General features: G+C 39.5%; 1 protein-coding gene across 2 annotated transcripts in view; it reads left to right on the forward strand.

The window, feature by feature from the left end:
- The window catches only part of CATSPERB (cation channel sperm associated auxiliary subunit beta), a 161,960-nt gene that overhangs the window by 72,506 nt on the left and 66,156 nt on the right, over positions 1 to 23,298 (forward strand). For both annotated transcript variants that reach the window (XR_004432343.1, XM_033191569.1), the window contains exon 15: positions 10,243 to 10,387. Coding sequence is in view for 1 of the 2 variants with exons in the window: in XM_033191569.1 (XP_033047460.1) it covers positions 10,243 to 10,387 (145 nt within the window). In the remaining variant the exon portion in view is untranslated. The remainder of the gene's footprint in view (positions 1 to 10,242; positions 10,388 to 23,298) is intronic.

The following is a 23,298-nucleotide window of genomic DNA, read 5'->3' on the forward strand; positions in this document are numbered from 1 at the left end:
CTACGTTGGGATGTGTGGTCTGTGGGATCCTCAAAGGCAAAGAGAAACTGGGAGTCAGAGTGCAGGAGAATACAGAAGAAGGCATCCTTGAGGTCCAGAACAGTGAACCATTCTGCTTCCTCTGGTATTTGAGAGAGCAGGGTATAGGGGTTGGGTACAACTGGATATAGAGGAATTACTGCCTCGTTAGATGAGTCTAAGATCTTGCACTAGTCTCCACTGACTGTTTAGTTTTTGTACTCCTAGAATTGGGATGTTGCAGAGACTGCTGCATTTCCTTACTAAGCCTTCAGCTTTTAAATGTTTAACAATAGCCTGTAATCCTTTATGAGCTTCAGGCCTTAAGGGATATTGCCTTTGATAAGGAAAAGTGGTGGGATCTTTTAGCCTGATTTCGACTGGGCAGGCATGTTTTACCCTTCCAAATTGTTCTTCCAATGCCCAGACTTCAGGGTTGATTCCCTCCTCAAGTAGGGGACAACAAATGGGTAACTTGTTCCCCATATTCATGTAGATAATAGCTCCAGCCTTGGCTAATATATCCCTCCCTAATAAGGGTGTGGGACTTTCAGGCATCACAAGAAAGGCATGTGAAGAGAGCAAAGTCTCCCAATTACAACTGAGGAGGTGGGAGAAATACCTGGTTACAGGCTGTCCCAGGATTCCTCAGATGGTAATGAATCTTGAGGACAGTTGTCTGGGACAGGAGATTAACACTGAAAAGGCCATGCCAGTGTCCAAGAGGAAGTCAATTTCCCGGCCCTCAATGGTTAAACATACCTGGGGCTCAGTGAGGGTGATGACATGAGCCGGCACTTGCCCTGGGCACCCTCAGTCCTGTTGTTGGATCATCTGGTTGGGGGCTTCTGGCCCAGAGAACCATTGCACTCTGGGGCAGTGCACCTTCCAGTAATTGCCTCAGCATAGCGGACGTGGACGAGGGGGCGGCTTCTCATTGGATAATCTTTTTTAAAGTGTCATTGTAAACCACACTGATAACAAGCCCTGCTGGGTGATTCCTGCTCCATTTTCTGTCCTCTCTGAACCACCAAGATTTGTTTATCTGAGGACCATGACTAAGGCTGCGGCCTTTCTCTGATCTCACTTTTGCTTTTGGGCCTGTTCCTCTTGGTCCCTGTTACAGAACAGAGGTTGCCAGGTTTAATAATACCTCCAGATTTTGTTCAGGGCCCAGGGCTTGCTTTTGGAGCTTTCTCCTGATATCTGCGGCTGATTGGGTAATAAACTTATCTTTTAGCATCAATTGACCCTCTAGTGAGTCAGCTGACATGGGAGCATATTTTCTTAAGGCCTCCCATAGCCACTCGAGGAAGGCAGAAGGATTTTCTTCCTTTCCCTGAGTTATGGTGTACATCACTGAATAATTTATGGGCTTTTTGCTAATTCTCCTTAGTCCTTCTAGAACACAGGTCAACAGATGTTTACGACTCCAGTACCCATGATCTGAGTCGAGGTCCCATTGAGGATCCATACTGGGGACAGCTTGCTGACCAGCAGGGAATTCATCCCTTTCTTCGGCTGTCATTCTATCATTTACTTGGCTAAGATACCAGGTATCTCCAAATTCTCGGGCTGCTGCTAAAGCCACATTCTTTTCATTAAAGGCCAGAGTTTGATCTAACAATAGCATGACATCTCTCCAAGTGAGATAGAAGGTTTGCCCTAGACCCTGTAGGACATCTATGTACCTATCAGGATCATCTAAAAACTTCCCCAGGTCTGCCTTGATCTGCTTTAAATCAGAGAGGGAGAAGGGTACATGTATCCAGGTTGGGCCAAATTCCCCTCCCCCTACAGCTTGAAGGGGACATAACCAATAGCCTGGGGGGTTTTTGTGGTCCCTTGGAGATTTCTTTGCTTGCTTCCTTCTGGGTTGGGGAGATTGGAGGAGGCCTATTGATAGGAAGGGGAGCTATAGGGAGGCTAAGATATGGGGGTAAGCTGAGAGGTCCTCCTGTGGGATGTAAATTACAAACTTTGCATAATTGTGTATTCTCCTTCAATGAAAAGAAAACTTGGACATAAGGTATTTTACTCCATTTGCCTTCCCTGTTACAGAAAAGGTCAAGCTGCAGGATAGTATCGTAATTTATACTTCCCTCAGGTGGCCATTTTTCCCCATCAGAGAGAGAATATCAGGGCCAAGCCATCGTGCAGAAAAAAATGAGCCGCCTCTTTTTCAGGGTTTATGGGTCAAATTAGTCCCAATAGCTTAGAATGCATTTCAAGGGTGAGCCTGTTGATGCCTGAGTGTTTCCCATCTGAAAGGCAAAACCACCTGTGGTTTTGGTTTGTTTGTTTCTCTCCCTGCCCAAGAACCTGCAACAGTCCCTGGACCCTGCTTATCAGAGTGGTTGCACTCGCTGATGCAGTAGCAGAAACACCTCTTTCCCAAGAACCCACAATGGTGCCTAGACCCTGCTGATCAAAATAGTTGTGCTCACCAACACAGCAGTGGAAACACCTTTTGCCCAAGAACCTGCAACGGTCCCTGGATCCTGCTGATTGGAATAGTTGCGCTCACCGACACAGCAGCACAAACACTAGTTTTCCTCCTAGACCACAAGGAGGACTGAGGAAGGTTGGATTTAGTGGCCCTTACCAATGCATTCTCGAATACATGCACCCTTGCCTGTCCTCCTAGACCACAAAGAAGACCGAGAAAAATCGGATTTAATGGCCCTTACCGATGCATTCTTGAAAATCTGTTAGAGTCCTAAGCATTCTCCTGTTAGTAATGGGACTTTACCCATGTCCTATAAAGATGCTATGCCCCAAAAATGAAGCAGAGGGCCATACCCTGAGGAAGGGAAGGGATCTCCAGAGTTGAAAGAGTGATGCCTTTTGTCCTCACTTATATGAATAGGAAGGATACAATTTCTGAGGCTCCCCATATCCTAGCTTCAGGAATAGCTTTTATTAGGCCTGCTTGTCTGAGGAGGGATCCTAAAATTCCAGGTAGTCCCCCCCTACAATGGAACTTTGGGCAAAAATTATGTGTTTCTGATTGGTGAGCCTGGGTGCCTGAAGAAGGGAATAGAGTCCTAAAGTTTATACTAGAAATCATTCTTATAGGAGAAACTAGAAAAGCACCAGAGACAGGGAGTTGTTTTTAGAAACGTGACTAGCCTTGGAGAAGAGAGGCGGGAGGAAGTTTGTCTGACAGGCATTAGGACCCAGGAGGCAAGGGTCAGGATAGATAGGATAGATGGGCGAGTCTTGCTTGGGTGACGTGACTTTGAGAGTTCCACTCATGGCTGCAGGGTCAACCAACTTGTTGTTGGGACCCCGAAGCTGAATGGCTTTTCTCTCTGTTGACCCTCAGCTCAGCCCAGAAGTACAGGAAAAGCAGAAGCTGGTTCCTGGCAAACCAAAGCTCCCAGCTCCAAAGAGTCGGGGGCTGTTAGAGAGCCCCTTCCCAGAAAGCCTGACACCCGTGTCTTTAATCCTGCAGTCATGCTAGTCACTTTTAACTGGCCAACAGATGCCCAGTATTTAGCCCCTGAATTCTAAGGAAAAACAGGACAGAATAGCAAGCAAAAGGGGTCCGATGGTACTCACCACTTGGTGATTGTCCCTTTTTGGTCGCCAAAATGTGTCCTGAATTGGTTCCTTCTTGTGGGTTCTTGGTCTTGCTGACTTCAAGAATGAAGCCACGGACCCCTGCGGTGAGTGTTACAGCTCTTAAAGATGGTGTGTCCAGAGTATGTCCCTTCAGTTGTTCAGATGTGTCCAGAGTTTCTTCCTTCCGGTGGGTACATGGTCTCGCTGACTTCAGGAGTGAAGCCACAGACCTTCACAGTGAGTGTTACAGCTCTTAAAGGGGGTGTGTCCAGAGTTGTTTGTTCCTCCTGGTGGGTTCATGGTCTCACTGACTTCAGGAATAAAGCTGTAGACCCTCGTAGTGAGTGTTACAGCTCATAAAGGTACTGGGGACCCAAAGAGTGAGCAGCAGCAAGATTTATTGTGAAGAGCGAAAGAACAAAACTTCCACAGCGTGGTAGGGGAACTGAGTGGGTTGCCACTGCTGGCTTGGGTGACCAGCTTTTATTCCCTTATTTAGTCCCACCCACGTCCTGCTGATTGGTCCATTTTATAGAGCACTGATTGGTCCATTTTACTGAGTGCTGATTGGTCCATTTTACAGAGTGCTGATTGGTGCATTTACAATCCTTTAGCTAGACACAGAGTGCTGATTGGTGCATTTACAAACCTTTAGCTAGACACAGAGTGCTGACTGGTGCGTTTTTACAGAGTGCTGATTGGTACATTTACAAACCTTTAGCTAGAAACAGAGTACTGATTGGTGTGTTTACAATCCTCTAGCTAGACAGAAAAGTTCTCCAAGTCCCCACTCGACCCAGGAAGTCCAGCTGGCTTCACCTCTCATGACAGAAGGCACATCTTCACATGGCAACAGGAGAGAGAAGAGTGGCAGAGTGAAGGGGGCAACAGCCTCTTATAAAACCATTAGATCTCATGAGAACTCACTCACTATCATGAGAACAGCATGGGGGAACTGCCCCCATGATCCAATCACCTCCACCTGGTTCCTTCCTCAACACCTGGGGATTATGGGGATTATAATTCAAGATGAGATCTGGGTAGGGACACAAAGCCTAACCACATCAGTTTTAGTTTTTTTGTTTGTTTGTTTTTGAGACAGAGTCTTGTTCTGTCACCCAGGCTGGAGTGCAGTGGCACCATTTCGGCTCACTGTGACCACCACCTCCTGGGTTCAAGTGATTCTCCTGCCTCAGCCTCCCAAGTAGCTGGGATTACAGGCACCTGCCACCACACCTAGCTAATTTTTGTATTTTTAGTAAAGAGGGGGTTCCGTGACCATGTTAGCTAGGCTGGTCTCAATCTCCTAACCTCAAGTGATCTGCCCACTTTGATTACAGGCATGAGCCTCTGCACCCAGCCAATATCAGTTTAAAACCCCTAATTTCTTCTTTGACCCTTGAATGTTTGTTCCCCTTATAAGAGGAACACAGTTTGCATTTGGTCGTGTTCAGGTTTCTCCACATATATAACAGGTGATCATCTAAATAGACTTCTTGGGCATGAAGTTCCTCCAGTATCCATCTTGTGTTTTTTTTTCTGTGTATTTCTCCAACTGTGTAGAATCCTATGACTTTATTTACTCATTTTCTGTCATTTTTTGAAAAAGTGGTTGCTTCCTTATCTTTTGTTCTAGAATTCCTAGGGCCCATGGATTGGAAACTAACAGTGACGTAAGGAGTTGTCATACTTGAACTTACAGTTTAAAAGCATGTAAATCAAATTTTTTGCCAGTATGTTATACATCTCAAAAATTCAGGCTGAGTGCAGTGGCTCACACCTGTAATCCCAGCACTTTGGAATGCCGAGGTGGATGGATTGCCAGAGCTCAGGAGCTCGAGACCAGCCTGGGCAACATGGCAAAACTCTGTCTCCACCAAAAAATACAAAAAAAAATTATCCAGCTGTGGTGGCATGTGCCTGTGGTCCCAGCTACTCAGGAGGCTGAAGTGGGAGGATTCATTGAGCCTGGGAGGTAGAGGTTGCAGTTAGCCAAGACTGTGCCATTGCACTCCAACCTGACAGAGTGAGACCTGATCTCACACACACACAAAATCCATTTATGTGTGTTTTGATTGTGGACAATAAATAGTCAGAATTAAAGATAAAGTGTTTATATGGTGTCCTCTGAAATGGAGCTAAGAAACAGAACTAACAGTTGAACAAAAATTTAGAAAGGCCAAGGAATTGGAACAATTCTTGTGGAAACAGAAGAACAATAGCTAAAACTGATATAAATCTAATAGAGCTTACAAAACGGCCCAGCTGGATGTGAGGATTGTACAGCAACCAAGATGTCCTTTACTAGGAGAATGGACAAATATACTTGGTATATCCAGATGATGGATTATTATTCAGTGCTAAGCAGAAATGAGATATCAAGCCATGTAAAAGACATGGAAGACTGTAAGGGAGGCCGAGGTGGGAGGATCACCTGAGGTCAGGAATTCGAGACCAGCCTGGCTAACATGGTGAAACCCTGTCTCTACAAAAAATACAAAAATTAGCTGGGTGTAGTGGTGGGCACCTGTAATCCCAGCTACTCAGGAGGCTGAGACAGGAGAATCGCTTGAACTGGGGAGGCAGAGGTTGCAGTGAGCCAAGATTGCACCACTGCACTCCAGCCTGAGCGATAGAGTGAGACTCTGTCTCAAAAAAAAAAAAAAAAAAAGGAAGAAACTTAAATGCATATTACTAAGGGATGGAAACTAATCTGAAAATGCTACAAACTTTATGATTCCCATATATAACATTCTGGAAAAGGCAAAACTATGGAGAGAGCAAAAATATCCGTGGCTGCCAGGGATTCGAGGGCAGAGAGGTTGGATAGGCCGAGAACAGAGGACTTTTAGGGGAGTGAAACTCTTCTGTCTCATACTATAATGGTGGATACATGCCATTATACATTTGTCTAAGTCCATAGGATGTACAAGACTAAGAAAGGTCCCTAATGTAAACTATGGACTCTGTGTGGTAATGATGTATCAATGTAGGTTCATCAGTTGTTGGGGAATACTAGTAATGGGGGAGACTATGCATGTGTGGGGGAACTCTTCCACTACAATGTAAATATATGTAACACTACTGAACTGTATGCTTAATAATGGATAACATGATAAAGTTTATGATATATGTTTTTTACCTCAATAAAAAAGAAAAATTTATAAGATAACCAATAGTTAGATCACAAATCACTTTTGTATTTTGACCTAGAAAATATCCACCATCTCTTCACAAAATTGAAAACATCTGAATTAATTTTTAATAATTTTGAGCACCATCCATATGCAGTAACACAATCAAGACAAAGGATATTTCCAAAGTAATTTGGCAATGACTTATAATTTGGATCCAGTTAAACATTCAAAATGAAAAATAGTAAAGGAAATGAAGACTGATCCTAAGTTACACTGGTGATATGGGCCAAAAGCTCACTTGTAAGTCAGCCATTTAGCGGTCAGTTTTCTCATTTGGTTAGGCCCCCAGATCAGATCATAGAGTCTCTTAACTTCACTTTTTACCTAGTGAAAGTTCTCTGCATCCTCTTTTTTAAAAAAGGAGGAGGGGGAAGCAGAAGAGGAGAAGGAGGTGGAGGAGGGAGGAGGAAGGAGAAAGAAGGAAGAAGGAGAGAAAAACGAAGAGACTTTTTCATGAAGGATATCCTAAGAAGTGAAAAACAACAATCTGCAAACTGGGAGATGATATTTGCAATACATTTAACTAAGAAAGAGTTATAGAAGTAAGAATATATAAAGAATTTCTGCAAAGCAATATGAAAAAGACAACTTAATAACAAAAAGGAAAAAACACACACACAAATGAGCATATCACAGAAAAGGAAACAAGTGGAATGACTATGTGAAGAGATGATGGAGTTTACAAGCAATCAGGGAAATACAAATCAGGAATGAACAGTGATATCATTTCCAGATACTTAAGTGGCAAAATTAATTCTGACGATACAAAATGTTGAAGAAAGTGTAGATCAACAAGATTTCTTATATATTGCTGCTGGGAGAGTAAATTATTACAACTATTTTGGAAAGCTATTTGCCATTATTATTATTATCTTGTGAATGTGAATATTTGCATATCCTGTGTCCCACCAATTTCACTTTTCAGCAAGGGAAATACATATATCCAGAGACATTTTTAAATGTTTGTCATGGGTACCGCTAGTAATAAGATCAAATTACTAAAATTAATCCAGATGTCTATGAATAGGAAAATGAATAAGTAAATTACATCTTATTCACCGAATGAACTTTTATATGGAAATGAAAAAGCAAATGAACTGAGCTGTATGCAACATGTATGAATTTAAGTACATAATGTTGAGGAGAAGTAAGTTATAGAAGACAATATATGGTATGGATAGCCCTTTTTACAAAGAGCAAAAACAAGTAAAATTAAACAATATGTTATTTAAACATATGCGCTAAAAATAATTTAAATACCAAGCGAGTGAGAAAACACAAAATTCAAGATATTGGATATGTAACAGGAAAGGTAGAGCGATAGGAATGGGGAGAAACAGGAAGATGTAAATTACTAGCAATATGCTGATTCATAGGTTTTCAGTTCACACAGTTCATTATATTATTAAATAATATAAGGAAAAATACAAATGAGCCATGTATAGACAAATAATTTAAAATATTTAGGGAAAAAATGCAATGAGATGTCACTTTTCATTCAGATCATAAGTAAAAATTAAAAATAAAGTTTTGGTCATATCAAGTATTGGTGAGGTTTGGAGAAACAGATACTCTCATACACTACTGGTGGGACTATAATCTGGTTCAGCAAAACTGAAGAGCACTTGGGTAGTCTCTATTAAAATTGTAGAAATGTGGCTAGATTCAGTGGCTCATGCCTGTGATACCAGCACTTCGGGAGGCCAAGCCCAGGAGCTTGAGACCAGCCTGGGCAACATGGCAAAAACCCATCTCTACAAAAAAGTACAAAAATTAGCCAGGCATGGTGGCATACACAGATAGTCCCAGCTACTTGGGAGGCGGAGGTGAAAAGATCACTTGAGCTGGGAAGGTAGAAGTGGCAGTGAGCCAAGATCATGCCACTGCACTGCAGCCTGGGTGACAGAGACCTGTCTTATATATATGCATAGCATCTGACTCAGCAACTCAATTTTTCAGTATTTCCTTTAAAGATCACACTGTGACATTAGTACAGATAGGCAGATAAATGATAGTTCACTGCATAAATGATAGTTCAGTACTATTCACAACACTGAAAATTTGGGTACAACTTTTAAATGTTCATTAGTAGAAAAGTAGACTATCTCAAGTATGATATATCCATAAGTTGGAGATTATGGGACAGTGTAGAAGAATGTGCCGATCCACATGAGCTAACATAAAAAGACCCGAGACATAGGGTTGCGTGACAAATGTAACTTATAGAACAACAGGTACAGTATGATACAAGTTCGAACCTACTGTTCAAAGTGCCCTTCCTTAGACATCCTAACTACCTCCCTGCTCACCAGTAATGTTTGCAGGGCCCAAAGCAAGAGTGAAAATTGAGGTCCACATACCGTATGTTTCGGCTCATGGATTGTATTATGCCAGCAATGAGTGCTGCATCCTGAGTAACAGAAGCACCTATGTGTATTCAGTACGTTTCCTGTGTGTGTTTGTAATATTCAGGCCCAGTAAGCAAGCAGTCCAGGGCAAAGGTACTTCCTGTCCAAGTCTAAAAGCCTTTCTCTCCTCCCCACCATAAAAATGAAATCAGTACTGTACATATTTTATTGGTATCTGCATACATATGAATGTAAATGCTTAGAATTTTCAAACTGAAAAACTGGTTACCTCTGGGAAGAGATAGAGGAGACTAGGATTATATCACATAAGGTATAAAAGGAGAATTATTTGGATGGTGGTCTCAGACTCTTCAGCCATATTTATAAAGTTGGAAATGCAAGAAAAGCCTATTTTCTTGTATAACTTGTTATTAAAATTAATTTTTAAAAATCCAAACAACAGAAATCTTCATGTGAATGAATCTTAGGCTATTAAAAGAGGTGGCAAGTGGGAATCATTAATACATAATCAATCTGTTTTATCCTCAAACAACTCTTACCTAAAGATGAGGAAATAGAGAAACTAAGATGCTATAGCAATAAACTAATATAACTGTACAGTGAGATAAGTGATTTGAGGATCTACGAAGGTACCAGGACACATCCCTTGCAAATGACAAGGGCTCTTCCATGCAAACTATGTTTGCATATATATTTGCCAGATACCTAGAACATGAAGTATTATGTCAATATGGCATAAACCCCTCCCCAGATCCAAATGCACCCAGCACTCCATTCTTTTATGAACACGGAATTATTTGGGAGATCATAGGAATAACTTTGTTGTTTTATACAATCACTATGCATATTGTGTAGACCTGGTACTCTGCCACAGACACCTTCATACACACTCTAGGATGGAAATAGAAGGTAGACAAAGTAGATAAGGAGTCTGCATACGAGTGTGTGTGTGTGTGTGTGTGTGCGTGTGTGATGAATGTAGGCATATGGAAAAGATCATGCCACATGGCTATTCTCATGTAGGCTGATAGCTAATTGCCAACTGTTGCATGGCAGCTCTTTAGTGAGGTATTATCTCTTTATTCCTTTAGATATGGCTTTCAGTCGATGGCGGCAGCACCTTTCAATTAGTAGCTGACTTTCATGATGATATCATAAAGAAGACTTTTCATAGTTTTTATACATCAGCTATTACTTTTGTTTCTCAACATGGAAAGGTTTACTTGACAAAGGCAGGTAAGAAATTTGCTTTCACTGGTGTAAGCATTACATGTGGCCCAGGATTAGAAGATATATGAAAAATCTGCCGTATTAATTAACTAATCCTAAGATCTCAAAACTATTAGGGGTGATGGATTTGTAGGATCTATAGAAGTAGTATCCTATGGATAGCCCTAAAGAAAGGCAACACTAGGTCACCATGCTATGTTCTCATTTACCATTTCAGAAATATTTTACTGTCCCAAAAGCCAAATAATAACAGCTGCCACTTGTCAAGCTACAATTGTGCTCAGCATGTTACAAATATCGTCTCATTCGATATTCACAACAACCTTGCTGAAGTACGTAATGTTAGCTTACTTCTGCTGATTACACTGATACAACTGACACACAACTAGTAATGGTGGAGTTGTGTGAATGATACACTGCTCTCATCGCTTTCATTTGGTAATCTTGTGCTTTCATTGATCAAGTCTATATAGTTCCTATCAGTGTTTGCATAGCAAAAGAAGTAGCTAATTTTTAAGTATAATTGTACTTCTTAACTAACAAATACTGATTTTACATATTCATGGGGTACAAAGTACTATTTTGATACATATAATGTAGAGTGATCAGATCAGGGTAATTAGCGTATCTGTCATCTCAAACATTTATCATTTCTTTGTATTGGGAATGTTCAATATCCTCTTCCTAGCCATTTGAAACTATATAACATATTAGTGTTAACTATGCCATCCTCCAGTGGTATAGAACACTAAAATTTATTCTTCCTATCTGGCTGTAATTCTGAACCCTTTAGCAAATCTCAAAACAGTTAATATTGATGGACCTTAATGACAGTTGCCCACTCCTTTCCAACTCAGTCTAGGTCCTAGCCTAGGACCCTAGAGTGATAAAGGGACATGATTCTCAATTTACTTCTATATGTTCGTGGCCTGCATTTTCATTTTATTTTGTCATTCTATTATTGAGTCTTTGAGATCTTGTTTTGTTGAATTTAGTTTATTAATATTTTTTTAGCAGAATATGAAAGTAAATTTACCACTTCTCTTGGGATATGCTTTGTCTCAACTTGATTCTTTTTATCTTTACATGCTGTTAGTTTCTTCCTTCTCTTCCCTCCCTTTTTTAAAAAAATTTTATTCTTAATTTTTGTGGGTACATAGTAGGTGTATAAATTTATGGGATACATTATATATTTTGATACAGGCATACACTGTGCAATAATCATATCAGGGTAAATGAGGTATCCATCACATTAAGAATTTATCCTTTCTTTGTGTTACAAACATTCAAATTATATTCTTCCAGTTATTTTAAAATGTACAATAAATTATTATTGACTGTAGTCACTCTGTTGTGCTGTCAAATACTAGATCTTATTCGTTCTATGTGATGATATTTTTGTACCCATTAACCATCGCCATTCTCCCCCTACATAATGCCCCACTACCCTTCCCAGCCTCTGGTAACCATTATTCTACTCTCTATGTCTGTGAGTTCAATTTTTAAAATATTTGGTTCCCTCAAATAAGTGAGAACATGCAAACTCTGTCTTTCTGTCCCTGGCATATTTTACTTAACATAATGTCCTCCAGTTCCAATCATGTTGTTGCAAATGACAGGATCTCATTCTTTTTTATGGCTGAATAGTAGTACTCCATTGTGTATATGTACCATATTTTCTTTATTCATTAATCTGTTGATGGACACTTAGGCTGCTTCCAAAGCTTCACTATTGTGAATAGTGCTACAATAAACATGGGAGTGTAGCTATCTCTTTAATATACTGATCTTTTTTGGGGGGGTATATCCTAGCAATGGGGTTGCTGGATCATATGGTAGCTCTATTTTTAGTTTTCTGAGGAACCTCCAAATTATCCTTCATAGTACTAATGTACTCTCCATTGTACTAATTTATACTCCCACCAACAGTGTACAATCTCCACATCCTCACCAGCATTCATTATTGCCTGTCTTTTCGATAAAAGCTCTTTTAACTGGGATGAGATGATAATCTCATTGTAGTTTTGATTTGTATTTCTCTGATGGTCAGTGATATTGAGCACCTTTTCACACGCCTGTTTCCCATTTGTATGTCATCTTTTGAGAAATGTCTATTCAGATTTTTTGCAGTTTTTTCCTATTGAGTTGTTTGAGCTTTTTATATATTCTAGTTATTAATTCCTTGTCAGATGAGTAGTTTGTAAATATTTTCTCCTGTTCTGTGGATTGTCTCTTCTCTTTGTTGATTATTTCTTTTGCTGTGCAGAAGCTCTTTAACTTGATGTGATTCCATTTGTCTGTTTTTGCTTTGGTTGCCTGTGTTTGTGGGATACAAGAAATCTTTGCCTAGATTAATGTCCTGGATAGTTTCCTCAAAGTTTTCTTTTAGTCATTTTATAGTTTTTAGATTTAAGTCTTTAATCCATTTTGATTTGATTTTTGTGTGTGGAGAACAAGGTCTAGTTTCATTCTTCTGCACATGGATATCTTCTGCATATGGATATGGATGGCCTAACATATATTCTATTTATTTCAGAATGATCTATGTGCTGAGGAGAAGAGCATGCATTCTGCAGCCATTGGTTGAAATGTTCTGTAAATATCTATTAGGTCCATATAGTCTACAGTGCAGATTAAGTCCAATGTTTCTTATTTGATTTTCTGTCTGGATGACCTGTCCAGACAGAAAATCATGTCCAAAGGTGAACATGGGTTGTTGAAATCTCCAACAGTTATTGTATTGGGATCTGTTTCTCTCCTTAGCTCTAATAATATTTACTTTCTGTATCTGAGTGCTCCAGCATTGGATGTATATATGTTTATAATTTTTATTTTCTCTTGCTGAATTGACCCCTTTATCATTATGTAATGACCTTCTTTGTCTCTTTCTATAGTTTTGTCTTGAAATCTATTTTGTCTGATACAAGTATAGCGACTTCTGCTCTTTTTTGGTTTCCACTTGTATGAAATATATTTTTCCATCTCTTTATTTTCAGTCTATGTGTGTCTTTATAGGTGAAGTGTGTTTCTTGTAGGCAACAGATCACTGGGACTTAAAAAAAAAAAAATCCATTCAGGCACTCTATGTCTTTTGATTGGAGAGTTTAGTCCATTTACATTAAATGTTGTTATTGATAAGTAAGAACTTACTCCTGACATTTAGTTAATTTTTTTCTGGTTGTTTTGTGGTCTTCCCTTCCTTCTCTCTTTCCTTCCTATCTTCCTTTTAGTGAAGGCAATTTTCTCTGGTAGCATGTTTTAATTTCTGTCTTCAAGCTCACAGATTTTTTATTCCACTTGATCAATTCTATTAATTTCTTGCTTTTATTTTTTGTATATCTGTTGTATGTTTTTAAATTCTAGGTTACTGTAATATCTTATAACCCATTATTTTAAACTGACATGTCTTGAAAAGTTGTTGTAGTTATTATATTTGATCAGTGTGTCTTTTAGTTTTTCTACTCAAGATATGAGTTTACACACCATAATTAACATGTTATAATATTCTGTGTGTTTCTGTGTACTTACTATGACCAGTGAGTTTTGTACCTTCAGATTATTTCTTATTGCTCATTAATATCTTTTTATTTATGCTTGAAGTATTCCCTTTAGCATTTCTTATATGGCAGGTCTGGTGTTGATGAAATCCCTCAGGTTTCTTGTTTTATCTGGGAAAGTGTTTCTTTTTCATGTTTGAAGGATATTTTTGCCAGATATACCATTCTAGGATAAAAGTTTTAAAAAACATATGTCATGCCACTCTCTTCTGGCCTGTAAGGTTTCCACTGAAAAGTCTGCTGCCAGATGTGTTGGGGCTCCTTTGTATGTTATTGTTTCTTTTCTCTTGCTGCTTTTAGGATCCTTTCTTTATCCTTGACCTTGGGAGTTTCATTATTAAATGCCTTGAGGTAATCTTCTTTGGCTTAAATCTGTTTGGTATTCTGTTACCTTCTTCTACTTGAATATTGGTGTCTTTCTCTAAGTTTGGGAAGTTCTCTGTTATTACTCCTTTGAATAAATGTTCAATCCCTATCTCTTTTTCTATCTCCTCTTTAAGGCCAATAACTCTTAGATTTGCCCTTTTGAGGCTATTTTCTGGATTTTACAAGCATGCTTCATTCCTTTTTATTCTTTTTTCTTTCATCTCCTCTAATTGTGCATTTTTAACTGGGCTGTCTTCAAACTCATTAATTCTTCTGCTTCATCAATTCTGCTGTTAAGAGACTCTGATTATTCTTCAGTATGTCAATTACGTTTTTCAGCTTCAGAATTCTGCTTAATTCTTATTGTTTCAATCTCTTTGTTATATTTATCTGACAGGCTGGATTCCTTCTCTATATTATCTTGAATTTCCTTGAGTTTTCTCAAAACAGCTATTTTGAATTCTCTGTCTGAAAGGTCACATATCTCTGTCTCTCCAAGATTGGTCTCTGGTGCCTTATTTTGTTCCTTTGGTGAGGTCATGTTCTCCTGGATGATCTTGATGCTTCTGGACATTGATTGGTGTCTGGGGATTAAAGACACCAATTATTGTAATCTTCACAGTCTGGGCTTGTTCATACCTGTCCTTCTTGGGAAAGCTTTCCAAGTATTCAAAGGGACTTGAGTGTTGTGATCTAAGTCTTTGCTCACTGTAGCTGAATCTGCATTAGGAGGTACCTCAAGCCCAGTAACGCTTTGGCTATTGCCAACTTGTAGAAGTACTGCCTTGGTGGTCTTGTGTAAGATCCAGGAGAACTCCCTGTATTACTAAGAAGAGACTTTTGTTATCTTACCTTACTTTCCACCAAACAAATAGTGTCTCTTTCTCTGTGCTAAGCTGCCTGGAGCTAGGGCAGGGGTGATGCAAGCACCCCTGTAGCCACCACCACTAGGACTGCAGTGGGTCAAACCCAAAGCCAGCACAGCACTGGGTCTTGCCCAAGGCCCACAGTGCCCACTGCCTGGCTACTACCTATGTTTACTCTAGGCCCAAGAGCTCTATAGTCATCAGGTGATGAGTCCAGCCAGGGTTATGATCTTCGCTTCAGGGCAGTGAGTTGCCCCCAGCCCCAGCTAGGTCCAGAGATGCCATCTGGGAGCCAAGGAAGTTGAGACCCTTAGAGTCTATGTGGTATTCTATTCTACTGTGGCTAAGCTGGTATCCAAGCTGCAAGACAAAGTCTTTCCCACTCTTCCCTCCTTTATCCTGAAGCAGAGCAGTCTCTCTCCATGGCCACCACCACCCCAAGCCCATGGCAATTACCTCCTGGCTACCGCCACTATTCACTCAAGGTCCAAGGACTCTTCAGTCAGCTTCTGGTGAATGCTGCCAGTCCTGGGTTTCTCCTTTCAGGGCAGTGGCCACACTCTGGCCCAGGGCAGGTTTAGAAATACCACCCAAGAGCCAAGTACTGGAACCAGAGACCCCAGGAACCCACTTCATGCATTGTCCACTGTGGCCAAGCTGGTACCCAAGCTGATTTCTGGTTCTTATAAAGGTGCTTTCTTGTGTTCATCATTGTTCAATTTGATGTTCTGCAGGGATGGATAATCATTGGAGGCTCTATTCAGCCATCTTGCTCTGCCTCCTCTCTATAATCCCTCCCTTTCTAATCTTCCCTACTCCCCTCCTCTACTCACCCACCTCCTTCTTTATCCCTTTTCCTTCCTTCTTCTATTCCTCCCACTCTTCCTGTTTCCATCAAGTTCATCATTAAAGATGCAGCACTGGTCAGATCTTCTATTTGCTCTAACATAGTGTAAGTGAATTATTCTTGAGACCCATCTGCTTCACCTCATTTAGATAGGACTTGGACCCATTTTCTCAACTCAATGAAGTGCCTTGGAAAGTGGTAAACCTGGTTTCACTCATGAGGGTTTGATTTTTCCCTTTACTTTTCCTTTTGATATCTTCTCATCCACTGTCACCTTATATGGTTTGGCTGTGTCCTCACCCAAATCTCAACTTGAATTGTATCTCCCAGAATTCTCACATGTTGTGGGAGGGACCCAGGGGGATGTAATCGAATCATGGGGGCTGGTTTTTCCTGCACTATTCTCATGATAGTGAATAAGTCTCACGAAATCTGATGGGTTTATAAGGGGTTTCTGCTTTTGCTTCTTCCTCATTTCTCTCTTGGTGCAACCATGTAAGAAGTGCCTTTCACCCTCTGTCATGATTATGAGACCTTCCCCAGCCATGCGGAATTGTAAGTCTAATTAAATGTCTTTCTTTTGTAAATTGCCCAGTCTCAGGCATGTCTTCATCAGCAGCATGAAAAGGGACCAGTATACCTTCTTACTTGTTAGGAGGGTATTACCGAGAGTCTTCAGGATTTTGTTGATTTACCTTCCTTCTCTCAATGTTGCCTCAACAATGAACTATTATAGATTATTGGGTAAGTTTTGAGATTGAGGTAGACTTGGAAATATCTTATTAGGTCTAACAGGAATCAGAAAAACACTCTCACCAAGACAAGACAGAGGCTGTGTTTGTTTTTAACACACAGCATTTTTTATTGTCCAGTTTAAAACCAGTTTCTTCTGATCTTCAGTCTCTGATATGATTTTAAATGACAAGTTTCTGAAGGTTTCTGACATAACTTCAAAAAGCATGGTTTTGTAGGCCTCAATATTTTGTCCTTGATGTTCACCAGCAAAAGCAGTTTTACAGATATAGAATCTCCTCTATTGGTCCTTCCTTGTTTGAGGATAAAGAGAGACTACAAAATCCTGATTCTATTTCTCCAGATCTTCACCACTCAGTTTATTTATTCTCTATTCTGTCAATAAAGCTTTTGTTTAACTTATGTTAGTATCAGGATTAATCCTTGTGGTTCATATGTCTGAATCGTGTGTTGAGACAGCAGCTGTGTCAACCTAAGATTCTGGTGATCACGCATCATATGATTGTGAAATAAATGAAAGTAATCGTGAATATTGTTAGGAGCACAATGCGGAACATTTCCAGTATTCCAGAAAGCTCCCTCTTGCCTCTTGCCTCTTGCCATATTTTTTTTTTTTTTTTTTTTTTTTTGAGACAGAGTCTTGCTCTGTTGCCCAGACTGGGGTGCAGTGGCATGATCTCAGCTCACTGCAACCTCCACCTCCGAGTTCAAGTGATTCTCCTGCCTCAGCCTCCCAAGTAGCTGGGATTACAGGTACCCAGGCTGGTCTCAAACTCCTGACCTCAAGTGATCTGCCCATGTAGGCCTCCCAAAATGTTGGGATTACAGGCATGAGCCACTGCGCCCAGCCTAATGGTATTTCATTGAAGATTTAGTTTGCATGAGTAATAATGTTAAGCACATTTTAATGTGTTCATTTTTATATCCTTTTTTGCAAATTCTTTTCAAGTCTTTTTTGAATAAAATTTTGATTTGAGTTACTTGCTGATTTCCATGAGATTTTAATGTATTATGGGTATGATTTTTTGTTAGAAATATGACTTGGAAATATCTTCTTGTAATTAGTGGCTTGTCTTATTTACCTTCTTCATGGTATCTTCTGAACAAAAATTATTAATTTTTGAAAGCTCAATTGATCAGTCTTTACTTTTATGGTTAGCATTTTTTACTTCTTGTTTTCTATTTAAGAATTATTTGCCTATCCCAAAGCTATGAAGATACTCTCCTGTTTTCATCTGGAAATTGATTGTTTTAGATTTCATATACAGATCAAATGTAAAATCTCTAATTTTGTATATGTTATGAAGTGAGGTTCATTTTTTTCCTGTATGACTACCAGAGCCTCTACTCTGGCCTTGAATATTCATCTTAAGCTTTTCTTTTTGCTTTTGTAAGCCCTCCAATATATCCATAAAAGTCACGCCACCCCCAATCTTTGTAAAAACCATGGTTGTCATTGTAATCAACTGTAGCTACTCCACTGGACCACCTCAAGCCTTGCCCTCCACAGACACTGCATCCCACACTCGCCACAGAGATAATTTGAGTAATTGTGAAGCCCTTGCTTGCTATGGTTTGCCAGGCATAAGTGGTCATCTGTTCACTCATTAAGTATGTAAGCAGCTCAGTCCCAGAATTCCACCTCTATATTCTATGCCCTAGGGACATTGTAAGTAAAAACACTATATCAGTTTTGGACTATGCAGGAAACATAATTCCACTCAGGTGTTTTACCTGAAGAAGCTTTATAAGGAGACTATTTGCAGAGGGCAGACATGGTTAAAGGGAGCAACGGTGATATTAAAATATCCAGAGACTAGCAATGGAAGAAAGATGTTACAGTCTCTTTGCTTAGAGGGATAAGATAGATAGATGGCATTACTAAAGCCCAGTCAAAGCTGGAATGGAGTAGGGACCACCCTTTAAGAGGTGTAGTCTAGGAAGCTCACAGCCACCACAGAACCACACCACCAAAGCAAGAAGAAAGAGGGTGAAAACTACCTTAACTTCTGTTTCCTTCCCCTTTCTTAACTCCTGCTGCTGCATTTCATTTGCCAAGCCCAATCAGGAGTCAACTGGAAACAGCACAAAGATTGCAATTCATAGAAATCAGTCTTCCATTGCACCAAACAGGAAGGAGAAAGTCTGAGAGTAGATCTGGAGGAATGGCCAAATAAAGAATAAACAGTGCATTTTGTGAAATAAAAACCAAAATAGACCTAGGAAGATAATGTTGGAAACAGTAAAAATAACACCTAAGAAAACTAAATTGTCAATAAAAATTATAAAATATTTAAAATTATAAATATAAACTATAGAAACATACCAAATGTAAAATGAACAAATAAGTGGAGAAAATCTAAAATAATAAATATAGATGCTAAGGATTCAGAAACTGCAAAATTGTAGGAATTTCTAGTGATGAACAAAAATTGTGGCTGTATGTTTCTCTCTTTTATCTACAGTTCCTGGCATAGTATAGCCCTCTGATAGAAATGGGTGTGTGGATGGATGGATGGATAAATACAAAAAATAGAAAGAACAAAGGAAACCAAAATCAATAATGACATTAATTTTTGAACTAAAAGCAAAACAAACCAATACTAAAAGCAGAAACACTCTTCTGAATTATTTGAAATGGAAAATGTAAATCAATTTTAAAGAAACAAAAATCAAGCCAGCCTTGGATTCTTCTGCTGCAACTGTACCTGTTGCATATTCTAATATAGAACCTCCAAAAAAATTAGTTTCACGTAAGAATTTGGAACCAACTCAACTCATTATTCATATTCATATTCATTTTCTAAAAGAGAATGTAGAATTCTTCTACAACAAATCATGGTGATTCCTTCCGTGACACTGGTTTTACTGACAAACGTAGGTCCTATTGCTTTGTTTTATTCTCTGCACCCACAATAACTTTGTTTGAAAGCATTTTAAGCAGTAATAAAACTCAACATGTATTGCACCAATGATCTAGGAAGCTCAATTAAAGTGATGACAGTATAAATAACTGAGACAAAGTACATGCATGGGTAGGCAATTGACCACTATGGTTTGAGTGCCCTCTGGCTGACAATGATTGTAAGACACATCAATTATAAGACGTGTCTCAATTCCCAAGCTGTTAACATGTGAAACAAGCATTTCTTGCCATATTTATCCACAAAATATGGCATATTGAACCTTAGCAATTACATCAGCAAAGTTTTGCTACTGAAAAGCTCACGGGAGCATAAGAAAAAACCTGACTACATGTGATTCAGAGGAAATAATTATGAATATTATTGACACAAAAAATAAAAACACAGTTGGAGACTTTCAGAACTGCATGATAAAATAATCAAGAATTTAAAGGACAAGAGGAATAACAAAAAGTTAAAACCAAAAAGCCAAAGTTTTGCCATCCCTAAAAGGCAATCCAAAATACTATCTGTTTATCTGAGTATAACTTTACATGGAGTTAGGAATTTTTTTTGGAATCCTTTATTGTGATCATTCACGGAATTTTTAAAAATGTGCATGCTGACGGGTGTCTGTAATCCCAGCTACTTGGGAGGCTGAAGCAGGAGAACCACTTGAACCCAGGAGGCGAAGGTTATAGTGAACCAAGTTCATGCCACTGCACTCCAGCCTGGGTGACAAGCAAGACTCTGTCTCAAAAAAAAAAAAAAAAAAAAAAAAGTGTGTACAATACAAGTCTTTGTTTGTTTGTTTTTGAGACGGAGTCTCGCTGTGTCGCCCAGGCTGGAGTGCAGTGGCAGGATCTCGGCTCACGGCAAGCTCCGCCTCCCGGGTTTACGCCATTCTCCCGCCTCAGCCTCCGAGTAGCTGGGACTACAGGCGCCCGCCACCTCGCCCGGCTAGGTTTTTTTGTATTTTTTTTAGTAGAGACGGGGGTTTCACCATGTTAGCCAGGATGGTCTTGATCTCCTGACCTCGTGATCCACCCGCCTTGGCCTCCCAAAGTGCTGGGATTACAGGCTTGAGCCACCGCGCCCGGCCAACAAGTCTTAAAAAACAAAAGACTAGATGTGTGACTCATACTTGTAATTCCAGAACTTTGGGAGGCCAAGGCAGGAGCATCGCTTGAGTGCAGGAGGTCAAGAGCAGCCGGGGCAACAATGTCTACACACACACACACACACACACATATATATACATTTAAGTTTGTGTATATGTATTAAAGCAAGGGAAACAGAATAACCCATAAAAATAGATATGAAAAAGAGAAAAGACATACCGGAAAATGTACAAAGTATAAAATAGAATAACCAAAAGTAGAGCTGGTCTACAATTATCACCACAAATGTTATGGATTTATTTATTCAACAGCATTGATTGAGTACCTCGTATATGCCAGGTATTGTTCCAATCACTAAGGGTACAGCAGTCTCTTTTCCTGTGGAACTTACACACTTGTCAGAAAAGACTGATAATTAACAAATAAACCAAAATAGGCTGTGTGTAAGATAAATGCTACGCAGGGAAAAAAAGGCAAGATAGGTGAATAGGAAGTGCCAGGTGAAGCATTTGTTGTGTTGTGTGGTGTAGCATGTATTGTAGTCTAGGTGAGCAGCCCTGAAGCAGATGAGGGAATGAGCAGATATCGGAGGTAATCTACATTTCTCAATTAAAGACAGAGTCTTATTTTGGATTTTAAAATCTTAAAATATATTGCCAGGAGTGAAAAACTTAAAGCTAAAGTGGAGAGAAAAAAATATGAATAAAGATTTGAACAACTGTGCCAAACACACTGGGAGAGAAAGCAGAGGCAGTAATGTTCATATTCACACAGAGCAAGAGTTTTAGGCTGAAAGTATTCAATAAACAAAGTTATTTCTGTGATAAAATATAAATAGTAAAATTATATCATATTGAATCAATGCTCTAAAATAATACAAGATATGTAAATATACAAAAATGAACTATAAGGAACATAAGAAGAAATCAACTGAAGTGCCAAAGTAAAATACATTTGAAATTGACAGTATTAAATCTTTAATATATGAAGATCAAGATAAGACTGTAAGGGAACATTCCATGTAGAGGAATTAAGTGTTGAAATATATGGCACATGTAGTATACTACAGCTAAATTTCCTAGGGATGACTCATTGATGATGATAGCAGGGAGGTAAACTGAAGCCAGTTTTCCATTTGAGTCAAGCTAAAGAATTTCATCATGCCATTAAAAGATTATTAATATAATCATAGTTGTATTTTAGAAAGATCATATAGGGGAATATACTGGAAAATGTAAGATTTTGTGAAATCCAAGGGAAGTCGTTTCCAGACTCTGTGTCACTACAGAATCTATTCACTGAAGTAGGGGAAGAAACAAACAGAGGGAATGTTTAATTAAGAGATCTAGAGGAAAATAAGTCTCTAGTAGTGGTTTCTCTTCTTATTACCAGCAAATCAGATTCCTGAAGAGGTAAGATTTTAGGCCAAGTGATATGTTGATAAGAGGCTATTTTAAAAGTTTCAGTGTGATGATGAGGGTCTGGATTAGAAAAGTGGCCATAAGTATGAAGAAAACAATGGCAAATTATGAATGAAACCAGTGGGAGTTTGTGAAGGATTGGCTGTGAAATAGGAGGAAGTGGGTATAGTCAAGAGTTACACATAGGGCAACTGGATAAGTAATGATACAATGAACATCATCCACAGAACACAGTATCCATTTCCAGTTGTGGCATCACTTTGCTGCTGAGAATAATTTAACAAAATACTTAGAAAAATTATTTTCTAAATTGATAACCTGAAAAGCTAATAGAAACAACCAGGCCAAACTCTAAGGGAAAACAAAACCTTGGTGATATGGTTTGGTTGTGTCCCCAACCAAAGCTCACCTTGAATTGTAGCTCCCATAATCCTCAAGTGTTGTGGGAGGGACCTGGTGGGAGGTAATTTAATCATGGGGGCAGGCCTTTCCCGTGCTGTTCTGGTGACAGTGAATAAGTCTCACAAGATCTGATGGTTTTATAAAGGGAGTTCCCCTGCATAAGCTCTCTTGCCTGCCACCATGTAAGATGTGACTTTGCTCCTCATTTGCCTTCAGCCATGATTGTGAGGCCACCCCCACCCATGTGAAACTGTGAGTCAATTAAATCTCTTTCCTTTATAAATTACCCAGTCTCAGGTATGTCTTTATTAGCAGCATGAAAACAGGCTAATACACTTGGAGAGGTAAACAGGGCACACAGTACCAAAGTCCTTTAGACCTGAAGAGATTTACAAATTCCTGCAAACTTAGACTTTGAATTTGGTGGACTAATGAAGAGTTATGGCCCTGAGTCTACCCAGGTAGTGAGAATGATAGATGGTGTGCCCCACCATACACCAGAACCCCTAAGGGCTCTACCCTTAGGACAAAGATGAATCAGAGGTAAATCCATACACACTCACACATATCCCCAAGGAATACAACAAAGTCATCTTGTTAAGTGGGTAGGAAAAGAAAAAGAGAGAAAACCCCGTCTGAGAGGTTATGGCCATTGGAAGGCCTCTGTAAGATTTGCAGCCC

The sequence above is a fragment of the Trachypithecus francoisi genome, unplaced genomic scaffold (assembly GCF_009764315.1).
Source record: "Trachypithecus francoisi isolate TF-2019V2 unplaced genomic scaffold, Tfra_2.0 Lachesis_group3, whole genome shotgun sequence".
Taxonomy (NCBI): Eukaryota; Metazoa; Chordata; class Mammalia; order Primates; family Cercopithecidae; genus Trachypithecus; species Trachypithecus francoisi.